The 24,815-nt window shown below is 42.8% G+C and overlaps 1 protein-coding gene across 1 annotated transcript in view; it reads left to right on the plus strand.

The window, feature by feature from the left end:
* The first annotated feature begins 240 nt into the window (after positions 1–240).
* DSG4 (desmoglein 4) overlaps positions 241–24,815 on the plus strand; it is a 25,063-nt gene continuing 488 nt past the window's right edge. The window contains 15 exon segments of the mRNA XM_006766368.2: positions 241–303; positions 2,164–2,295; positions 4,121–4,276; positions 4,616–4,760; positions 5,469–5,635; positions 5,907–6,041; positions 6,871–7,056; positions 10,040–10,311; positions 11,544–11,683; positions 14,184–14,411; positions 17,053–17,358; positions 18,317–18,456; positions 18,592–18,655; positions 21,604–21,806; positions 24,442–24,815. Coding sequence (XP_006766431.1) covers positions 241–303; positions 2,164–2,295; positions 4,121–4,276; positions 4,616–4,760; positions 5,469–5,635; positions 5,907–6,041; positions 6,871–7,056; positions 10,040–10,311; positions 11,544–11,683; positions 14,184–14,411; positions 17,053–17,358; positions 18,317–18,456; positions 18,592–18,655; positions 21,604–21,806; positions 24,442–24,815 — 2,711 coding nt within the window.

Raw genomic sequence — 24,815 nt, forward strand, 5'->3', positions numbered from 1 at the left:
CTTTTCCTTCCACTGAGCCCCTGGGTGCCCCTGCTGAAGCACATACACTAACTTTCCTGTAGTTATGTGTTTGCTTCCTTAAAAGTTTAAAAGCCTTTGTGGGGGAAAACCTGTACTATTAATATTCTGTTACCCATGTTTATTCCATATCACTAGCAAACTGTGTGTTTAAGAAATGAATTAATCAGAGAACATTGTCAATAATTTCATGACTTGACTTCCTTTAAACTATGCAAATTTATGCTAATGCTGTATCTTCTATAACAGGTGGTGTTGGAAGTAAACAGTGAATTTATTGTTGAGGTAATGTATAATTATTAAAACTACCTACTCAATTTAGAATGGAAAGAGAAACTGAGTCATGTAATGCATAATATATCAAAAATCAGAATATTTGAAAACAGCGATATTTGAAAGCCATCATTTTAAATGTCCATGCTATAGGCAAGGTTTGTGACAGGTCAGCGTCATAGTAACTCCTGCATATCAAACTTTACTAGTAGCTTATTTATGTTTCCCAACCTAAGGCAAAGCAAAAAAAGTAAAGTAACATGTTAGAATGGGAAGAGGAGTTTTAGACAATTACATCAGCATAATTGTATGGTTAATCAATGAGGAAAAAATACAAAAGCAAAAATATCTGTAACCACAACTAAATAAAACCACAGAACCCAGGGCCATTTAGAGTGGGACTGGGAAAGTAAAGCTATCTCCTCTGGAAGGACTTGACTTTATTATAGCGGTTACATTTTCATTCTGATAATATCAAATAATGGGAGAAAATATAATCACTGTGTGATCTCTGTTGACAAAAGAGACAATAGGTGGTACATTTTAGGAAGTTGCATCAAAATGGAGAAAAATGTAAATGCTTTGGTTCCTGAAAGTATAAGCTCCATTCGCATGGAGCAGCTCCTCCCCCCAAAGTGGTAATTAAATGAAGCCTTAGCTAAAACAAACATACAATTATCTATGTCTCAACAAGTACATAAAGAGTTACAAAAATATATATGTGTGTGTGCATGTTTATACATGTACACAAAAATGTTCATGCATGTAGTAACATTGCTGAAGTCTTTAATAGGATAAAACTCTTAAACACCCTCCAACAACAGCAATTAAGTCTATAAAAACACATAGTAAGCAGAGACTATGAAAACACACAGATAGCACTGAGAATCCATATAGGTGTCCATGGGATTATGGTGGTTACCATCATTTCAGTTAAAACATTCTTCTGATCTGCAACAGCCTATCTGGATACATAGCCAGAGTGGCGTCCTTACCAACAGAAAAGCAGCACCCTTCCTCTCTTGAGTCAAGTACACTCACCAGCACAAACTCCCAGGAATGCACTCACCTGGAGCAGCCGCAGCTGTTAAGCTCTGGAGACCAGACAGCCTGGTCAGAGCTCCATGGAGGGTGAGGTGGGCAAGGTCCCCACCCACTGAAACACTTGGTCCTGCCCACCATAACCACTGACACATCTGTCCACACCACATGGTCCTTACAATGTGGTCCTACCCAGAACGTCACTGAGCATACGTGGTCCTGTCCAAGCTTAGGAAACACTCCTGGGTTCCAACAGCCCCTAACACTTATTTTTGCTGTTGGTTTACAGGATTAATACATAAAGTATGACCATATTTTATTAGTCCATTTACTGTGTTGTGGCTGCATTGCCCATAATAACCCTCTTGCCTTGGTAGCCCAGCTGGCACTGGCACGTGGGGGAAGGTAGATGGGTCAGCTTAGACCCCCCAGGAATGCTTTTGGACCAACCGGGCCAAATATCAAGGACCTTGTGGCATAATCCAAATGTTTCCATGGATGCTGTGGACCAATGTCTGCTAATCAGTGGACAGATTGAGAGAAGAAAGACCACACACGCCTATTATCCAGTAGAACATTACGAGCTCCACACTTAGCCAACAAAATGTGTTTCATAGAATCATACAGTTAGCAGTGAGACGGTTCCAGAAAGAAGTAGCTGCTGAGGCTGCCCAAGCTCCACCCACCTAGAGGGGAAAGGTGGTAAAAACACTTTTTGTTCCTCAAATTCAATGCCGTGGCTTCTTCTGAGTGTTCCTCACCGTGCTGAGCAGATGTCCTTGCGAAGGAAAACTGCCCTGACGCTCTGCAATGCGCCTGCTTCCGCTCCAGGTGAAAGAACTGGACGTGGAAAAGGGCACGACCAAGTGGCAAACTGTCAGGAGACAGAAGCGCGAATGGATCAAGTTCGCGGCGGCCTGTCGAGAAGGAGAGGACAACTCCAAGCGGAACCCCATCGCCAGGGTAAGCGAGGCATCACGGGTCGCCCTGCGCCCACACGGCAGGCCCCGGGGGGCGGGCAGCCTCAGCATCCCAGGCCCTGCCGGCTTCACTGCTCCACCGGCACCGCGGGAGCTGGTGGTGGGGAGGGGGGGGTCGCCTGCCTGGGCTGCGGGGCCCCCCTTTGCCTCTCACGTTCTGGGAGCTGCTACGGAGCAGAGGCGCCTGAGGGATTGGGGAGAGACCTGGGTCTCCAGCACCACTGGGCTCTGTCCGTCCATCTGCTGCTTCTCCTCACACGCCCGCTCTAGGACACGCCTGCATACACATGTCTGCTTCTCCTCACCCGCCCGCTCTAGGACATGCCTGCATACACATGTCTGCTTCTCCTCACCCGCCCGCTCTAGGACATGCCTGCATACACATGTCTGCTTCTCCTCACCCGCCCATTCTAGGACATGCCTGCATACACATGTCTGCTTCTCCTCACCCGCCCGCTCTGGGACACGTCTGCATACACGTCTGCTTCTCCTCACCCGCTCGCTCTAGGACACGTCTGCATACACATGTCTGCTTCTCCTCACCCGCCCGCTCTAGGACATGCCTGCATACACATGTCTGCCTCTCCTCACCTGCCCGCTCTAGGACATGCCTGCATACATCAACATTCTCCTGACCAGCCCGACAGTCTCACTAGATCCAGAAGCTCGGAGAGCCTAAACGCTATTTCAAAGAGTGGCTCTCAATAAAGAAGGAGAATTGAGGAAGAATGTGTCATAAGTTGATCCGTGAAGGGCAGGATCCGCATTAACAGCTTTGCTAGCTCTTTCTAGGCCTCTTGGCCTCGGGCCACTATTGCAATCAAGGGTAGTGGTTTATCAGAACTCCTTCCGTAAAGCTTTACACCAAACACAGGAAGCAGCAGCAGTGATATTACAGATATAATCTCAGCTCAAGAAAAGAGATTCATTCTCTCTCAGATGTTTTCAAAGTTTTGGAAAGCTTTTAAATTGATATGGTTCCCATTCAACTCACATTTACAGCTTTATATTACCCGCTGGTATTGCATATCTCTCCTTTATATTTGCATTTGAGGGATTTCCTGGATTTTCGTTTACATAAATAAGATCTTTGGACTAGAGTGGAGCTCATCCAACTTGCATTTCTAGCTGTCTTTATTTAATTGTGGATATTTGGGTAACAAGTCTTAGTATTTTACTCATCTTTAGTATATAGGTTAGATTTCAAATTTTAAACTACCTTTGTTTAAATTTATGAGCCATAGATGTAAACCTATGAAAACATAAACTCTGTTTGGCAGGTGAGTGATACGGTAGGTTTTGACTTACAAAATTATCGCCAATATCTCTAAACACTGTATTTCTCTTCTGATTTTCTTAATTCAAATGATCTACCATTTTGATTGAATCTCAAGTCCAAGTCCAAGCAGAGTACATGTTAATACAACACAGTCTTCTTACAAATAGTAAAGGTTCTGAGTTCTTCTGTTAAACACTTGCTCTATGTGCGAAACATCAGAGACAAGAACAACGTAACGTTAATAATAACAAATCTAGCATCAGGCGTGGGCGTGCCCAATGTCAGTCATGGGGTGGGGAGTATACATGTTACCTCATACAATCCCCACAACAAGCCTGGGACATAAGTTGTATTATCCCATTACAAACCAGTACTTGACAAAATTAAGTGCATTTTCCAAGGTCACACAGGCCTATGTCATGGTGCCGGGTTTCAATATAAGACCTATCTGGCTGCAGAGCCTTTCCTTCCTCATTCCACCACCCTGTGAAGTTCATATCCGCCCTAAATCCTCGCCGCTTTCTCATAGATCCGATCAGACTGCGAAGTGAGCCAGAAGATTACGTACCGCATCTCTGGGGTAGGCATTGACCGGCCACCGTACGGAGTGTTCGCCATTAATCCTCAGACGGGGGAAATTAACATCACCTCCGTGGTGGACAGAGAGATAACTCCACTTTTCCTGGTAAGTCGCAGCAGTGTGCTTTGATATACACATATTATTTTTCATGCCTTAAAAAAATTTCATGCCAGGTATGCCTACTTCTGATAAAATATAGAATGAAACTGAATAAAGGGCTTGAGGAGGTAGGAAGAGTATGAAAATAGATTATGGTTCAGAATTCTCTGGTGTATTATAGAAGCACATGATCAAATGTCTTGACAATATTTAAATTACTAGACTGTAAAAGTAGTCTCAATTGACTGAGAAAATTGTTTCTCTGCACGTTTCCTTATATATTTTCAAGCACGTAACTGAATTTCCTTTGGTGGAGAAAGACAGGTTTTTTCCAACTTTCCACAGATCTATTGCCGGGCTCTGAATGCACGGGGTGAAGACTTAGAAAGGCCTCTTGAGCTTAGAGTCAAAGTTATGGACATAAATGACAACCCTCCAGTCTTCACACAAAATGTGTACACGGGCAGCATTGAAGAAAACAGCGATGCGAGTGAGTAGACCAATCTCCTTCTCTGTATTGTGCCACTTCTATTCCTCTTGGACAAAGCTTTAGGAGATTTAAATATAAGTAATTTAAAGCATTTAAGGAGTGCAAGTACTTTATAAAGTGTTTTAAGAAGCAAATCACTGTGATTTTTGTCATTAATGGTGTAGCTGAAGTTATAGTAAGACAGGGTGGGGCAAAAGTAGGTTCATAGGTGTGAGTACGTGAAACACAGTTTATTCTCATATTATTAGTTACTAGTTACTAGAGGCTCAGTGCACGGATTCCTGCACCAGTGGGGTCCCTCGGCGTAACCTGTGGGGATCGTGGAGGAGCTGCTCCCGCCCATCCCAGCCCCACTCATCCCAGTCAGCTGAGCAGCACTCCCGCTGTGGGAGCACACTGACCACCAGGGGGAAGCTCTACATTGAGTGTCTGCTCCCTGGTGGTCAGTGAGCATCACAGCGACTGGTCGACCAGTCAAGCAGTCAATGGGTCAAATGGTCGACAGGTCACTTAACGTTTTTATATAGAGAGATTATATGACTGTCCATACCAACAACTGTAAACCCACTTTTGCCCCACCCTGTCCATGCTCATGGAAGAGAGAGCCAGCAGGAGAAGGCCCACCATTCTTTCTTCCTTTGCCTGCTGATTTACCAAATTGATTTTAACAGAGTCCCCAACACTCTCCATCTCCCTCTCCATTTCTAGACACACTGGTCGTGAAGTTAAGTGCCACCGATGCAGATGAAGACAATCACCTGAACTCTAAAATCGCCTACAAGATCATCTCTCAGGAGCCAGCAGGTGCACCAATGTTCATCCTGAACAGATACACCGGCGAGATCCGCACCATGTCCAGCTTCCTCGACAGAGAGGTAAAGCCTTCTGGGAATGAATGCGAAGAAATAAAGAATACAGTTTTGAAAATACGGAGATGAAATAATGCATGTATGCCCTTCGTCCAATGTAAAGGAGGGAAGGAAAAAGAAGCCAACCATTATTTTAAATGAAAATTATATAGAAGAAAAATTATATTAAAATGTTATATAAAATTATAAAAGAACAGGGGAATAATGACATGAGCATGTGTTGGGTTTTATTCAAATGAAGACCTAAGTCTTACAACTCTTTTTCATCTTAATCAAGGAGCACAGCATGTACAACCTCCTCGTGCGGGGTTCTGACCGAGACGGAGCTGCGGATGGACTATCCTCTGAGTGCGCCTGTAGGATCCAGGTCTTAGATGTCAACGATAATTTCCCCACCATGGAGAGAACTTCTGTAAGCTGTTTCTCTTATCCCTTTTATGTAAATGTCAATCATCAATTTACTTTCCCGCTAGTTGTGGTTCTTTTACATGTACGGATGTATTCAGCTTTACTACATAAACCTCGACATTTTTTTATGTATAATAATGAATCTTAATTTGGGGTATTAGCCTTTGAGTCATTCACTATTCCATAATGATCTCCTCTGTGAAAACAATAGACCAATATCCTTCATATATTCCATTTGAAGAAGTGTGGAAATTTATTAGTATCATTCTGGGAATCCTAGAACAATGTTGATGGATTTTATATGCCTGATGATTTACTGAATCAGTTCTAACAGAGTCCCAAACATTCTCAACTTCCACTTTCAGACTTAGGTAGAAAGAAGCATAAAATCAAAATCAGCAGAGCCAAATCTGCTTGCCACTTGTTTTGGTAAAAAATATTTTTTCTATTGGACCACAGTGGTACTTATTCCTTTCCATATTGTCTGTGGCTGTTCTAATGCTACAGCAGCAAAAAATGAGTAGTTACAGCACTAATCTCAGGCCTACAGAGCCTAATATATTTATTATCTGGCCTTTTATAGAAAAGGAGGAAGGTATGGAAAATGAAAAATAGACAAGGAAAATGAAACAATGCAGTCTGGCCCTAGTTTTACATATAGCACATGAAGATCACTTTACTCTTAGATTTCTTGTTGAATATATGTCATTTAATAATGATGCAGAAATCTCTGACACAGTTTGTTGTTAGTATTGTAAATGATAATTCAGGATTTGAAGCTAAATTCCTCTTTTGAAAATTCACTGATTACAAAATTGGTCTGTGTCACTCAGTACTCAGCAAGCATTGAGGAGAACTGTTTGAATTCGGAACTGATGCGGTTAAAAGCCATTGATCTTGATGAGGAAGGCACGGATAATTGGCTGGCAAAATATTTAATTCTCTCCGGGAATGATGGGAATTGGTTTGAGATTCAAACAGACCCACGAACCAATGAAGGCATTTTGAGAGTCATCAAGGTACAGTATGAGATCTGCAACCTTTTCTTTGAAAGATGTTTTAAAATACTCTCAGATACAGGATCCGCCTACAAAAAGCAACCCATCCACAGCCTTGAATACTGTTTCTGTGAACAAGCGCCCTAAGTAAGCTTCCTTACTTACTGAGACTGCCAGCTAAGCAACACATTATCTATTACCAAGAAAAATAAGAAGGTTATTTTGTCCTCACAGTGTCCAATATCTAGTTTAGAAGTCAAAACAAGGACCCCCACGTTAGAAAATAATATGAGAGCTAAAAACATAATAGATAGCCCAGCTGGTATGGCTCAGCTGTTGAGTATCAACCTATGAACTAGGAGGTCAAGGTTCAATTCCCAGTTAGGGCACATGCCCAGATTGTGGGTTCAATCCCTAATAGGGGGTGTGTAGGAGGCAGCCCATCAATGATTCTCTTATCATTGATGTTTCTCTCTCTCTCTCTCCCTCTCACTTCCTCTTTGAAATCAATAAAAATCCTATATAATAAAAGCTTAATATACAAATTGTCCCCTTGACCGGGAGTTCAACCAGGGGGTGAGGCCAGCCAGCCAACTGCCTGCGACCCCTCTCCCTGGCCGGCCCCACCCCAGCTGGTGGTGGCAGCAGGAAGCCTGGGGAAGGGAGGCCCCGGCCGGCAGCCAGCAGCCACTAGGGAACCCTACCCATGCACAAATTTCGTGCACTGGGCCTCTAGTATATAATAAAAATAATAATAAATAGTAGTACAGATGTCACATAAAACATAATCAATTGCTAAATGGGTGAAAGCTGAGAGAATTATTGAGATCAGAAGGGGGAATGCCTTTGAGCTAGATCTGTCTGAAAATATTCCATACAGGGAATAAGTTAAGCAGGACCTTCTAACGGAGACTGCTCAGGTGGGAAATGAAGTGAGCACACATACAGGGAAGAACATGTAATGCACATGCAGGGCGTGTGAGCACCTCTGTGGAGCCGTGCAGAGTACCCGCCTAGAGCAGTGATGGCGAACCTATGACACGCGTGTCAGAGGGGACACGCGAACTCATTTTTTTGGTTGATTTTTCTTGGTTAAATGACATTTAAATATATAAAATAAATATCAAAAATATAAGTCTTTGTTTTACTATGATTGCAAATATCAAAAAATTTCTATATGTGACACGGCACCGGAGGTAAGTAGGGTTTTTCAAAATGCTGACACGCCGAGCTCAAAAGGTTCGCCATCACTGTCTAGAGAAGCAATGAGATTCAGGAATGGAGATGCTGAGTGGGAACCGGTCTGCTGAGAAACTTGAATACGAACCTACAGGGCTTGGCTTTTTCCTATGGATCAGCTTTTCTCAAACTACTTTCCATTTTTACGTAATGGGCTGCAATATATTCTGAAGGTACAAATTAGAAACAAAACTACAAACTAGTAAGATTCAAATTAACATCGATGTAACAAAGGAGATTAATTTCTCAAACACAATTACTACTAACAACATAGACAGAACTTCCAGACAGACACGTGCACACACTTAGTTTGACCCCTGGTGATCATTCAATGTTGTCACTGCTTTTCTCTACTCCTGTGAGACTTTTATCAGCCATTTAGACTCCTTGAAATACAAAAATATTGTTTACATACTGAGTCTTTCTCTGTTCTTTTTTAAATTATCTGGAGCAATTAAAACATTACTACTTTACCACGAAACACAACCATTAGCATGGAAATCATGTGGTGCACAAATTTATAAAGTGTTCATCAAAATTATGGAAAAAACCTTTACGTTTTTATGCTTGTCATTCTAATGAACACAAAAAAAGAGTAATTCATGCAATGACCATCTATGACTTATATAATTGTCTTCTGTGAGAGTCAAAGTGTTTTAAAGACATACTTAGTTTATTGAAAAATAAAAATATTGGATTAACTTTATGAAAATTGATTAAAGTAGTGTTAGATGCTGTGTAGACAAAATATCTACTAATATCTATTTTTTTCCCTGCATAACTTCCCAAGTCTCTTAAAGAGAGCAGAAAAATATGCTTGAAAACATCAAAATAATATGACAAGGCTAGTTAAGATGGAGTGAAACCCCTTAATGTGTGTGTTAGCACATAGCCTGAAGAACTGTGTGTTTAGATAATGTATGTATAATTCCCCTAGGATTTGGCGTTTGGAATGGTGTCACTAATGACCTTTACTCAAGCCACCCTCAGTCAAGGCTTTTGACTGAGCTTTCTATAACCTTTTCCTTAGTGTGAGGGAATTATAAATGATTTAGTTCAACTCCAATTTATTGAGAATTGTTATGTGCTACAGATATGAAAGTGAATGGGACATGATCTTCATTCTCAAGGAACTTGTAGTTTTAAAAGACAAAACGAAAATTTAAAATTTCTGTCAATAACTTTCTTTTTGCTATTTACTGATATGTATTGAAATACTAACACACAATACAAATATATGTATTGTGTACATATGCATTCACTTCGACTTTGAGAGGAATTGCTACTCAACTACAATTTTAACAAAAAAAATATTGATATTGGCTCCTTTAATCTGTTGATTATACTTTCAGAAATGCTCAGGTGTGAATTCTACATAGGAAACTGGGGCCTATGTACTCAGTTAACAGTTATGGACATTCTTTACTTCATTCTAATTTTATTTTTTATTTGTCATAAATACCTCATTTGGAAAAAAAGACCATTTTTCATTCCAGGGTTTTTATATATGAAGTTCAAAACTCCAGATCTGAGTCCAATTTAAATTCACAGGCCTACATGACCTATACACCTCATTATCTAAAAGATAAAGGGGATCACATGTCTGAAATACACCTCATGCCATAATAAATAAAATTTTATCAATTCACAATCAGAATTGCATAACTCCTGGACTTTATGCTGGTGTAGTTGTGTCCTTACCATGGTTTCTTATCCTGTCAAAATCCTTTTGCTGCTTCAGAGTTTTTAATTTCTATCATTTCAGATGCTGGATTATGAACAAATGCCTAATATTCATCTTAGCATTGGAGTCAAAAACCAGGCTGAGTTTCACCACTCAGTTGCCTCTCGATTCCGAATGCATTCAACCCCTGTGAGAATTCAGGTCATTAACGTGCGAGAAGGACCCACATTTGATCCAAACTCCATGACTTTCAGTGTGCAAGAAGGAGTAAGAGGAGATTCCTTACTGAATTATGTTCTTGGCACATACACGGCTGTAGATTTGGACACAGGGAATCCTGCCACGAATGTCAGGTACAGCAAACCCTTTGCTCGTGTTAGAGTGGCAACGCATGGTTCTATCCAGTGCTGATTCGTGGAACATGAATTATATTTGGAGTTTTGCTTTGCCTGTTCACCTGCTATAGAACACTATTGTGGCACTGGCATGTTCTTAGAATGTTAATCATATTTTACAGGCTGTAAGGGTTCCAACTGGGTGTAAGAGTAATTGTGTCCAGGGAGCAATTGTAAGATCAAAGAATCACCTTCAGTTACTCTATGAGTCTCTTTGATCTTTTATGGCCAGTGGTACCACCCTGGACCTGGGCTGACTAAGCCATATCGTAAACAGTAAGACATCATAAAAGATGAGTCACCGCTTGTTTTTTTTTTAACCTGTGTTATCTATAACTTTGGGGCTAATTTCAACCTTCTACTTAACCTTATAAAGAAGGAGAGTATTGAAGCTAAAATAATATAGTCAGAATTAGAAAACAGAAAAATAGGAATTAGGGGCATGAGGTATATATATCATACATGAGTTAGACCTATATAAGATAGTCTGGAAAATAACTATAGTGAAATATATAAATATTCTTTATATCCTTTTCTTTTCTCCCTTCTTACACCCAATATTTTTTGAGTGAATAATCTGTTGACTTAGAAATTGCTTTGATTGGAACAATTTTGATTATTTAATCAGCTAACAAATTAAAAGACATCAACACTTATGGAGTCTGTCAGTATGCGATAGAGGAAAAGAGGATGTCAGATAAGGGCCATGGGAACTTAAAATTGTGCCTGGTGCAGACAAAAGATCTTCACCCAAGCACTTTGAATCAATTATAAGTCACAAAACCCATATACGTTAATGGAATAAACGATACCACAACCTCTGAAAGGCCAACAATGAAGTGCTCTGAAACCAATATACCTTAAAACTGAGGAGCAACTGATACATCCATGTGAACGAATATAGGATATTTCCTTGATATTGCTATGATTTAATAAACAAACCTGAAACAGACTTATACATTTTATGAACAATTATATAAAGAAGTAGAGGAGTAAAAATTATGAAATTTTAAAACTCTGTGCATTAATATGTTCAATGTTAGAATTTTATAGACATAGATACATTTTATAATCCAAATCAACTGTTACTGTAAAGTAGCAAACACCATATATAAGTTTAATGCATTGGGTGTGACTAAACTTATTAACTTTCATATAAGCAAATGATGAACTTATTTCCTTAAAAACAGGTATATCATAGGACATGATGCTGGCAGATGGTTAAAAGTTGACTCAAGGACTGGCGAGATACAATTTTCTAGGGAATTTGATAAGAAGTCAAAATATATTACCAATGGGATATACACAGCAGAGATCCTGGCTATAGATGGTAAGAAATTTATATTCAATGCTTTCATCAAATTATCAGTTTGCATTAAGTACGAATATTATTCTAATGTTGGTAGAAGATTGACTCAAATAAAATATGTCATTCAGGGGTGTCTACAAGATTTACAGAGTTCTAAGTGCCTTAGACCAAGAACTGAATTCAGTACACTTACAACCACAATTTACATTTGTCATAATTTATTTCACCTACTTCTAAAAAAGAGTTGTATCAGACAGTGTAAAGCAAAAAAGTTAAAACATATAAAGAAAATTCATTTTCTGTTTATGGCCTTATCACTTGAGATGGTTTGCCGGATCTGCAGAGTGTGTTGGGAATGTTACAAGTGCAGCAAGATGTGCCCAAAGCTCACTGGGGACGAGCTGCAGGAAAGGCAGTGCCCAACTGCAGAGCCACTGCAGTCACTGCCGCTGAGCCACCTGGAGGCCTGCGTGAGCGCCGCTTGTTAGACATGTTGCCCAAGTAAGATGTTAAGAACCAAGAAGCACAAGGCTATTGCAAATACAGTGGGGCCTTGACTTACGAATGTCCCAACTAACGAGTTTTTTGAGATACCAGCTGTCTCTCCACTGATTTTTTGCTTTGAGTTGACAGAGTGATTTGACTTAACGAGCTCCTTAACGAGCTCCTTAAGGAGCTCGGTCTCGGAAAGAATTAAACTCGTAAGTCAAGGCCCCAATGTATAAGATCCAAACGAGACATCCTCAGCACAGATGAACTGAATTAATTTGTCCCTGAGCTGCTTGTCACATGGGAGAATCTATTAGGCCTTCCTCTAGGTGAGTAGCAACAGACATTTGTTTATCCATAGTTAATGATTCTCAGTAGCACTGCCTAGGAAACCAACCACTGCATAACAAAACACAAAAGGTCAGTAACCAGCAAGGGAGGAAACCAGAAGTCCCAGATACATTCCTATCAGGAGACAGATACTGCAGGTTTGCACTAAGTTTATATCTGAGCTTTACAATAGTAAACAAAGAGAGAGATAAATGGGCAGCGTAAGATTATAAAAGAAACCATGGTAATGCCCAAGCAATTACAACGCATACATTCTGGTCTTCATCCTGTGTCGCGTTTCACATCTGGGACAGTTACAGAAACAACGTCGCCTCATTTATTATCAGAATTCTAGAAGGCCTCCTCTGACATGGACTCAGTGTGCTGATCAGAGCCTAAGGTCATCCATTGGTCATATGTGAAAGTCTTCAAAAATTAGGATAAAAATTAGTCATTTCAAGTGAATAAAGAAAGAGAAAAACACTATCAAAAATTTATGGACAAAAGACTACACACAGGGCCATCGTTTATTCATAAGCAGAGTGTATGCCCTGGCACAGAGGCCTCCTAGGGGTTCAGATAAGGCTGTTCAAAGATGAGGGGCCACAGCTCTTTATGTAGCAAACAACACCGGAGCAAACTGTCAGCAATAACTTGAGCTGTGGGTTGCCATATCAGACGGCCCTGAGAAAGCCCTGGCGGCCAGAGAAGGAAACAGACAACCAGCTGTGGGCTGACCCGATGGCTCTCTAATGAGAGCCTAAGCCTGGAAAGTCCAAGCTGAAGCAGGAATTAAGAACCTACTGCACAAAACCATGTAGGGTACGGATAGCCTTCTAGTCTATTATCCTGTGGTTAACCAGATGGCTCTCCACTTAGGCACACAAAAATCATCTTTAAGAGATGTTAACTTCTCCAAAAATGAGCTAGTAAAATACCCAAGAGATGATAATGTTCTAGTTTACAAATGATAAAACTAAGACCCTTCACAAGTTAAAAACAAAATAATTCTTTATTCATTGTAAAAGAACATAAAAGTAGAAAAGTGAACTAAAACCCGGCCTACTATTTCCTGGCACCTTACCCTTTTTGATAAACTATACTAACCTAAAATTTATTCCAAAGAGGTTGGGGGGGGAGGGAGGAATGAAATATTTTTATATTTGTTTTCTGAAGTACCTTCTCCTAGAGAAATAGCATCTAATGGGCGGAATTAAACAAAATGGAAAGAAAAAATATAGACAAATAGTTATTTCATTTCAATTGTGGCTATTTCAACAACCCAGGAGTCAATAAGCATCCTGAAATGGAGGCTCGGAGCTGTCTCGGTTACGGGAACAGGGTGGGAATCGACAGCAGCAAACCTTCTCTAAGAAGGACATCTCCTTTTGCATCTTAGGATGCAGGAGTTGGCAGAGTAAGACGGAGGTGAAAGCATTTTAGGAAGAGTGACTAGGATGCCAAGGAGTCTTGAGTTAGAAGGAAACTAGTCCAAAAAACTGGGAAGAAGGCAGAGTGGCTGGAGGGTTGTGAGCAGAGGCCAGGTGGCTTCCGGGCCATGACGTAGGCAGGAACCCATCACGCTCCATCTCAGGAGTCCCTCACACTGCTCCTATGTGCTGTGGCATTGCCACGGGATGTCAGAAAGAAATTTCTCCCTGACATCATTCATCCCAACACCCATGATGCTTTGCCCTTCCAGATGGCTCTGGGAAAACGGCTACGGGAACCATCTGCATTGAAGTTCCTGATGTCAATGACTACTGTCCAGTCATTGTTGCTGAAAGTAACGCCATCTGCACTGCCTCTCCATCCATCCTTATATCCGCAAGAGACATTAACCATCATTCTTACGGGTCTCCCTTTACCTTCTGTGTTGTTGATCAGCCACCAGGGACAGCTAACTTATGGGATATCAAATCAGTAAATGGTAAGTGGAATGCAAACTTGCTCACTTTAAAGACCAAAAGCAAAAACAATTACCAGTAATTAGTCAAGCCATGTCATATTTTCTATCTCTGTTTCCATAATTCTCACCATATTCATATTAAATGAAAAAAATTAATATGCACATTTATGCTATTTGGGAAAATGTTGAACTGAAATAAAAGTAAAAATATCTTATCAATGCTGCATTTACAAATAGTAGTATGTAAAGATCAGTTTAGCCATTATTTTATATAGATGGGGTGCTACACAAATATTTTATCAGTTTGAAATAAACAGAACTCTTGACAAACTCACCAGATGTCACAATTCCCGAGCCTAAATTATTTCAGGCAAGTCACTTAAATGTCTCTGAAACTAAGGTATGCCATAGATTTACATCTACACATTTTCTACTCACTTAGAAGCATATTAGGTCAAAGAAATCCTATATAATAAAAGCCTAATATGCTAAGTGTCCGGTCATTCGGTCGTCCATTCAACCAATCAAAGTATAATATGCTAATGATATGCTAAGGCCACTTAATCACCCACTATGACGTGCACTGACCACCAGGGGGCACACGCTCCAACTGGTAGGTTAACTTGCTGCTGGGATCTGGCAGTTCAGGACTGAGCAAGATGGGCCAGACATGCCCTGGAGCCCTCCTGCATCTCTTCCTGGCCCTGATCATGCACTGGTGGGTTCCCTCAGCCTGGCCTGCACCCTCTTGCAATCTGGGACCCCTCAGGGGATATTGGAGAACTGGTTTCGGCTGAATCCCGCAGGCCAGGCCAAGGGACCTCAACTGGTGCACAAATTCATGCACCGGGCCTCTAGTTGTTTCTATAAAGAGCTATGAGCTCAGACTTATTTGTAAGAATAAAAATTTAAATCCAATTGTGCAAAATTAGATGAATGGTTAGGCAAAGTGTGGTACATATTAAGATGTAGTAGTAAGCAGCATTAAAATTAGAATTATATGAAGCATTTAGATACAAAGGAATGCATCAACCGAAGTATGTAAAGTATAAATATCCCAGAATGTATGTGTGTTAGTATTTCTGCTATATAAAAATGAAAGCAATGATTAAAATGAAGAGTAAATTTCAGGCAACTTAATATTTAATATACTTTAGGTTCTTTTCCCTGAAATGTTAAATGTCAATTCAAAAGTGAAATGCTCAGAGAGGGCCTCATTTGGGCTAAGCTGGCTCCCTAATCTCACAGTCACGTGGTAAAATAGGAAAGGCTTTGGAGGCAGGGGTGGGGGGTGGAGGGTGGAGGTCATATGCTAGAGCCCAAGGTGAGAGCAAACACTCCCCCTTTCTGAGGTCACCAAGCCTCTCCATCCACAGGAAGGAGAAACCATAAACTAATGCTGGGGAAAATGCCCCCGCCAGAGACTTAGCCAAAGAAAGAAATGTTTTCCCATAAAACCTTTTTGCTCGTCTCCACAAAACCACTGTAATCTTTTAGAAAGCTAAGCATATTAAAGCAATTCTATTAAAATTAAGACAACTCTGAATTCACCTTTCCCTATAAAGTCCAATAGTCCATTCTTAAACAATAATTTCTAGCCACATTTTCATCATTCAGATCCTAAACACTATGAGTAAAAAATATAAGAATGTTCAACATCGAGATTGGTAATGATATTCAATGATATTATAGATTTGCCACAATTGGTCTCTATGACGTGCACAGACCAGCAGGAAGCAAATGCTCAACACAAGAGCTGCCCCATGGTGATCTGTGCGCTCCCCACAGGGGGAGCGCCGCTCAACCAGAAGCAGGGAGCAGGCCTAAGCCATCAGTCGGACATCCCCCAAGGGTTCCTGGACTGCAAGAAGGATCAGGCCCGACTGAGGAACCCCCCAAGTGCATGAATTCCATGCACCAGCCCTCTAGTTTATATATGACACTAGAGATAATATTCCCAGAGCCCTCTTTCAATGTTGGTGTCAAAGAACAGAGTAAGTTTTCACCTAACATGCCACTATTTCACAGCTTTATTCAGGTCTTACTTTATGCCCAGGCTAAATTTTGGTACAACTAGGTGTTGTATCATATAGCTAATTGAAAGTAATAAGCAATAATTATTATTATTATTGAGTGCCATGAATTAATCAATTACTATTCATGTGCTAGGTGTAAATTAATCATCTTCAAACTGCCTTGGGTTGATAAATAAATTTCAATCAATATTTAAGCAATAGTTTCTATAGAAAATCAATAAGCAATAATAGCACAAAGAATTAGAAAAACAATAGTTACTGGAATAATTTTAAATGAAAGGGCAATGATTCTGAATAAGAATCATTGAACAGTTTTAGGGAGGATATTTGTAAATTGTAATCCTTAATTGAAGACTTCTAATATATCCTCTCAGCTCAATACTCTTCCTTCATTGGACAAATATCTATTGCGTTCATATTATGGGCCAAGTATTGTTGTCTTTGTACAGATAACAATCCAGCAGGAAAAGTCTTAAAAATTCATTATAAGTGTTTCTTTGTTTTGTTTCTTAGTAAGTAGAGGGAGCTCTATGACTAAGGGATCAGGCCCTAAGTCAGGCATGAGTATTAGGAAGGGTCACCAGCAAGTGATTTAATTTCTTTCTCTTTCCTCTCCTCCCTTTCAGCTACCTCTGCCCTCCTGACGGCTGGGCAGCCGCTGTCAGCGGGAGCTTACCAAATCCCAATCCTGGTGAAGGACAGCTTCAACCGGGAGTGTGAACTGCCGCAGACAGTGAAGATAGAGGCCTGCGACTGTGACATCAGCCAAACGTGCTTGCACTCCAGCACTCCAGGCATCTACACCGGGGATGGCAGCTCAGTTACCAGCGACATATATGGGCCTGTCCCTGGCGACCGCATTGAGGGTTCGAATGTTGGCCTGGGACCAGCAGGGATTGGTATGATCGCTCTGGGCCTCCTACTACTGCTCTGTAAGTACTGGCTTAAACCCCTCTTCGCAATAGTTCTCCCAAATAAGAATGGAACCAGGCTTGCGTTCATTTGGTCATTTCCTTTTATTATCTATGGCAATTTTTGTGAAAATCCGGAACTAAACAAAAGGGACTGGTGAGGGCATGTACATGTTCAATAACAGTGACTAAAGAGGTCTAGACTTAGTGAGGGTCCCAAAGATGGGGAACATGTGCAAGTCTAAGTTTAACATAGCAGAGCATAGAGTAAGCCTTCCAGTGAGAACTGCAGCAGAGGCTTCAAGAGTGGAGCGGCAGGAGCAGTTAAGTCCAAGGGGAAGGGTGGGCATGTCTTTCCGGTGGAAGTGACTGAACCACTTCCTAAAAAGCTGGGGATTTTCTTAGAAAGAGGATGGTGTGTGTGTACACATACACGTATCCAGGGACCTGAATGTACACACATGACCAGGGAGGTTAATATGTATTTACTCAAATGTTAATCCACAGTTACATATAGGCTTATAAACGCATACACATGCACAGATGAAAAATACACATCTATAAATGTGCATGCATTTATGGGGAACTAGGAATCCTAACATTTGATTTGAATCCTAAATATGCTACCACCCAGTTCAGGAATCTCGGACGAGAGGAAAGACTTGCTTTCCTGATCTTCCAGGAAAGGGCCCAGACTACCTGGTCTAACCTCCCTCCATTCCAGCTCTAACAGTCTATGTGACTTGCAGACTACCTGGTCTAACCTCCCTCCATTCCAGCTCTAATAGTCTATGTGAGTTGGCGGGTTTGTATTTATAAACATGGATGTGTACTCTCGATCTCTTAGGGGGAAATGATGCTCTTACATTTGTCTCCATCCTCTGGTTCTAAATATAATGCCACATTTCCTGCAAAATGAAGCACTTGTGACTCCCTACGCTGGGCCAGCTGCTGACTCTGCCTTTCACGTTCCTGGCAGTGTCGCCGCTCTTGCTGCTCATATGCTGCTGCAAGCGAAGGCAGCCAGAGGGCCTGGGGACCAGGTTTGCCCCGGTGCCCGAGGGCGGAGAAGGAGTGATCCAGTCCTGGAGAATAGAAGGGGCCCATCCTGAGGACAGGGTGAGTACAAGCACACGGCGTTTCCATGGAAACCGAGCATGTCTTGATAGTTACACAGCCCATGAAAATAGAAAGATGTCCATTTTAAATATTTAACATAAAACATTCCTTTTTAAATATATTTTTTCCTTTCAGGATGTGTCAAATATATGTGTACCAATAACCGCTTCTAATACGCAGGATCGTATGGATTCCTCTGGTAAGTGGACACCACAATTTTAAAATTTGCAAAATTATTCAGCCAGATAAACCTCATGTGCAATTACCTTTATAAAAACAGCATATCTGTTGATCCCCTCATATGACAGTATATGAGAAGTGACCACTTCGTTTTTCTATCTTAAACTGCAGGCAGTGAGGTGTAGGGTAGCATTTTAAATGGTCAATTTTGGAGCCAGAATGCGTGGGTGTGATTCCCAGCTCTGCATCTTAGCAGTAATAAGTTCCTGGACAAAACACTCAACCTCTCTGGGCCTCACTTTTCTCATCACTGAAATTCAGTTTATGAGAGCACCTCCTTCAAAGTGTTGCTGTGAAGAGTGTGTGTGTGTGTGTGTGTGTGTGTGTGTGTGTGTGTGTGTGTATACACACACACTAGTAGCCCGGCGCACAAAAATTTGTGCACTCGGGGGGGGGGGGCACCCTGGGGCTTCGCTAATTGTCATCATTGCAATTTTCAGTCCCCATATGGATTGCTGGATATAATATGTCATGCCCTGTCCCTGTCTCCTCCCTTTGTAGCCTTAGTTACCTTAAGGACTCTAGTTTTCCATTTATATGTTTATGTACCAACCTTACTGGCTTAAAAATGTAAGCTTTTAACACTGCTCTCTCTGTTCTGTATCCTTCCCCCGATGAAAAGAGTTGGGTTGCAGCACAGGAGAGAAAATCAGAAGGGGAATATTGAAGTAATGACTGCAGCAGGAGAAGAGGGAACCTGTTTCCCTGGCCACAGGTGCTGGCGCCCTGGACCACAGGGCTGGCAGCTTCTCAGGGTGGCTGCAGCCTGGAACCTCGGGCAGGTAGCTTGTCCGTCTCTTGGGCTGCAGCCAGCCACAGGAGCTGGCACCTGGACCAAAGGTGGGCGGCTTTTTCTTCTGGCGGCTTCTTCTTCTTCTGTGCTTCCAGGGAGGGCAGTCAGTTATGTGTATATGTGTGTGCATGCAAACATAGGCATGTACACGTGTGTATGTGGAAATCTGCTGGGCAAGTCAAAACCATAGAAGAGTTGCCCCCTATCTCTTGAATCTTCCAGAGATACCCCCCACTTTTTTATTCCATCACTACTGGAGGGTCAGTATTTGCAGCCAGCCAGCCAGTGACTCTCTCAGTGTCTATTTCTGACTTCTTCTTTCCGTCTGTCTTCCAACCCCTAATCATATTTCCACCTGGATGCATCATTTTTACTCACAATATGCTGTATAGAGAAGGAGTCAGGATGATGTCTTCCCATGAATTGTACTCAGTAACAAACCAATTGCATTTTAGTTGGGCAATGCCCCTACCCACCCTTCAAATCCCTTCCACCATGCATTTCTGTTTCCCTTTTTGTTTGTTGGATTGTTCTGCTGCTCCTTCTCCTCACCCCACCACCCTTAGATCATAATGTAAAATTCTTTTACCATGTCAAGAAATTATTAAAAATACAGGTACTTTGGGAAAAAAAAATACAGGTACTTCTTCGAACACCAGCCGCAGCCGCCGGCCTCTTCCCTGACCCCCCTCCGGCTTCTCCGGTCGCTGATCCATGGCTGGAGGGGTGGGGGGCAGGGAAGAGGTGGACGCTGGCGCCTGTCTCTTCCCTGGCCCCCCTCTGGCTTCTCCAATCACCAGCTTGGGGGTGGTCAAAGGCAGCCCCCAGGGACGCCTTTGCCCTGCCATCCAGCTCTTGCCTGCCGCTGGGTTTCCAATCACTGCCCTTCCCCTTTCGCCTCCCATCATTGTGCCTACATATGCAAATTAACTGCCATCTTTGTTGGCGGTTAACCGCCATCTTTATTGGCAGTTAATTTGCATATTGCCCTGATTAGCCAATGGGAAGCATAGTGAAGGTACGGTCAATTACCATGTTTGTCTATTATTAGATTAGATACACACACATATATATGTATATATATTTTCATACACACATATACACACACATAAAAATACACACAGATATACACACACACACACAAGCAGATATACATACGCTTATGTGTATATGTCACACACATGGGGTGTTCTCAAACGTGTATAATTATAAAGGCAGTGTTCATTAAAATACATTTCATTTTCAAAATTGAGCTGTCAGCTCTTAATGTGTGTATATAGTTTGAGAAGTCACCCTGTACATTATGTATAGGATATACTATATATGTATGACATATATGTGATATATGAATATGCATATATGTATGTATCATGAAGTATATATTCAAATAATGCCTAGTACAGAGTAAGTGATACTGTAGCCATTATTTATAAGAGACTGTTAAAAAAAAAAGAAAGAAAAAGTCAGCAAATATGTTCTTTAAATAATACACTGAAGGACTTTTCTTAAATTCACACATGCATTTGCCTCGCGAGTCTTGTACTCTCCTCACTCACCAGGCCCATGCACACCCAAGACTCCTGCAAACACACAGCCACTGGTCAGAACCAACAAGCAGAGAGGCTGCCCAGACCTCTCCCAGCCCCCAGATTTATCAGAGATGGTTCCTCAGTGTCCCAAGTCAGAGACTGGGGAGAATGAACGCTCCTGGGAGAGCCAGCTCTCCCCCCAGCACCAGGGTGAACCGGGACTGTGAGCTCCTTCCCGCAAACACATCGCTGCCCTGCTTTGGAAGGTTCTGGAGAGGGCGCAAACCTTGGGCTGGCGGGGAGCTTGCCAGAGGCAGCACTGACGGCACTGACTGGTGCGGGCACAGGGGCCTCCCTCCCCGGCTGGTCACACTTTCAGTCCAGGGGCCAAGTGAGTGCACAGTGAGAGCCCATCGGGCAGCTGCTCCCTCCGCCCTGGTCTCCACCAGCCTGGAGGGGTGGCTGCGATGCCAAGGGCGCCTCACCTGGTTGTGGGGGGTCGGGGAGCCCCACAGACAGCCCCGCAGTGGTTTCCTTGGACACACAAAGCAGACAACTCCAGCACTGAACTCCTTCTCCCCACAGACATCTACACGAACACGTATGCAGCCGGCGGGACGGTGGAAGGGGGTGTGTCAGGCATGGAGCTGAACACCGGGCTGGGCACCACCGGCCTGGCCGCTGGGGCCGGGGGCACCCTGAGGAGGAGGGGCTCCATGCTGGGCCCCCAGAGGGAGCAGGCAGACATGGGCCTGAACCTGGCTTTCCTGGACAGCTACTTCTCTGAGGTAATCCATCTCCCCCACCCCACCCCCAACACCCACACTCCCTACCCCCCACACATCTCCATACCCCCTCACCCCCTCCCCCACACACACACCCATCACCCAGGAAGCAGGCTGAGGCTGAACCACAGCAACCGGCAGTGGGTGCAGGTCTTCACCTCACCCCTCTAGCATCAGACAGAGAGGCCGTGTGGGGAAGCATTTCACATGACGGACATAACACATGTACTACCACGAGAAAGGCTGGCACCTCTCCTCATTCTCCTCGTCCTTCTTTCCACTTTTCTGTTTCCTCGCAGTTTTCCCACTTTGTTGCCCCTAGCAACCACACAGCAGCAAGATCCTGACTAAGAAAAAGATCTATGCATTTGTGTCCTCACTTGATGGTATCCTTCCTGCTCGGCAGGTGGTTCCCGCAGAAGGGAGAAAAATAAAGTGAGAGCCAGGATTGGGGAAGGAAAGGGGTGGTCACTCAAGAAGAGCAGCCCCAGGACTTGGCACCAGGTCAGGGCCGAGAACCCGGGGCTCCTCTTCTCTGGCCAGGGCCCCGCCCACCAGTGCCCTCACTCAGAGGAGGGACAGGGACTGTGTGAGCTCCAAAGGGAAACCCCCTCATGCACTAGGTGGCCCAGCAGGCAGCACACAGAGTAAATACACCCTCCTGTGAATTGCTACTTAGCATGCTTACTTCACCTATTGAGCCTTCCCTTTTACCTCCTATTTCACCCAGCCTGTTTCACTCCCCATAGGGTAACACACCAACTGCGCCACTGCTCTTCACAAAACATTGAAAGGGTGCTGTTGTCATTATAAGTTGTATCTTAAAATTGGTAGATACAAATATGAAGGCAGACTGCGCATGAATAGTATAGATTATTTCAATGTGTGATCGGTACTACAGAGTGCATTCCACAAATGGGAACAAACTGAACGTGTCACAGAAGTGACATTTAACAAATCACTCCTAGAATCTCATTAACATCAAAGGAGCTTTACCATGAATGTCAAATTGCCCTGGGCATTTGTTCCTATGGTTACAGTCGGTGCTTTACAGGACAAACGAAAGCCAAATGCATTCTCCTTTCTCTATGAGCACTGAGGTCGTCCTCCCCCAGACATTTCAGCTCTACATTTACAAGTGGCCCTAGATTTCAGAGGGCGTGAGACACAGCCCCTTCCCCCTCCCCACTCCCCCCTCCGCCAACCGGCCCCCCTCAGCCTCTGAGGAGCAAAGCCCAGGCCTCTTTGCTGTCACTGTTACATCAGCACCACCCACCAGGAAGCTGACAAGTGCCCCATGCCAGAGGATGCTCCTCTCACCCACCTGCCTTTTAAACATTAACCTGCAGAGGTTTAAGGTAATGCCGATCTCATGAATAATTGACTTCAAGACCTAAAATCAGCCATTCCTAGTGGTAGCATTTGGATGCTGGTGCAGACCAGAGGGAAAGCAGCATGACGTGGTATAAAAAGGATAGCTGGATTTAAAGTTGTAGTGCACAGTTACTTGGGTGTGGGGCATGCCACTGCCCCTCTCTGGGCCTTCAGTATCCTAATTTATAAAACAAAGAGGGGAGCCTGGCCGGTGTGGCTCAGTGGTTGAGCATCAACCCAGGAACCAAGAGGTCACTGATTCGATTCCAGGTCGGGGCACATGTCTGGGTTGCGGGGCACATGCCCGGGTTGCAGGCTCCAGCCCCTGTGAGACATGTGCAGGAGGCACCCAATCAATGATTCTCTCTCATCATTGATGTTTCTCTCTCTCTCTCCCCCTCTCCCTTCCTCTCTGAACCAATAAAAAAATATTTTTAAAAAAAGGAAGTTATGGAGGGGATACACAAGTTATGCAAGTACTTAGAAAGGAGCCCAAATAAATAAATAAAATAAAGAAGGGGCCAGATTATATCAGGTGATTCGGATGATGCTAGGCATGCCCTATAGCATTCCATGGGACCCACCAAGGGCCATAGCAGGTGAGAGAAAGGGGAAGAGAATGGCAGGTCTCTGCTCCCACCCCCACCCCCACCCCCGCTTCAAACAGAGAAGTTCCACTTTCATGGCTCCTCCCTAGGATTTCACTTACAGGGCCTGTCGTTAAAAACAGTTTGACATCACAGTAGGTTACCTCCTTGTGCCCTCCTCCTGTTAGCCTAACTCCAGAGAGACCCCAGGTCTTTCCACTCGGACCACAAAATTCCACTGACATCCTGTTCAAATCTCTGAAGCTTAGAGATATTTACATCTTTATCCTTGCTTTTATTCTAAGTTGATCAAATATATCTCCTTAAATAATATTTTGAATGTAACTCAATGTGTCTTATTATTTCTTGACCATCTCAGAAACAAAGACTACAAATCCAAATGGTTAACACATTGTCTTTGATTCATACTCTGAATAAAAAGTAGAAATGATCACTTGTCAGCGTTCAAATAAGATAAATACACATTTATTCTAAATCCATGCACCATTAATGCACAGTGATCTCCTGCAACAATGCCAATTATTTAGAAAAACAGCAAAGAATCAGGGTTTTCCTAGGTTCATTCTATAAAATCTTCTTAAATCAGATGCCTCTAAGGCGCTGATTATTTAAAGGGAAAGGAAACTTCTAACTTTCCATTGTTCTTCTAATTTCAGAAAGCGTATGTCTATGCAGATGAAGATGAAGGTCGGCCAGCAAACGACTGCTTGCTCATCTATGACCACGAGGGGGTCGGGTCGCCTGTGGGCTCGATCGGCTGCTGCAGTTGGATTGTGGATGATCTGGATGAAGACTACATGGAAACTTTAGATCCCAAGTTTAGAACTCTTGCTGAAATCTGCTTAGACACGGAAATTGAACCATTTCCCTCACACCAAGCCTGTATACCTATCAGTACAGATCTCCCTTTGCTCGGGCCTAATTACTTTGTGAATGAATCTTCAGGAATGACTCTCTCAGAGGCTGAATTCCAAGCAGAAATGGCAATGCCTGAACCCATGATCCACGGGGATATTGTAGTGACTGAGAC

The sequence above is a fragment of the Myotis davidii genome, unplaced genomic scaffold, assembly GCF_000327345.1.
Source record: "Myotis davidii unplaced genomic scaffold, ASM32734v1 scaffold520, whole genome shotgun sequence".
NCBI classification, from domain to species: Eukaryota; Metazoa; Chordata; class Mammalia; order Chiroptera; family Vespertilionidae; genus Myotis; species Myotis davidii.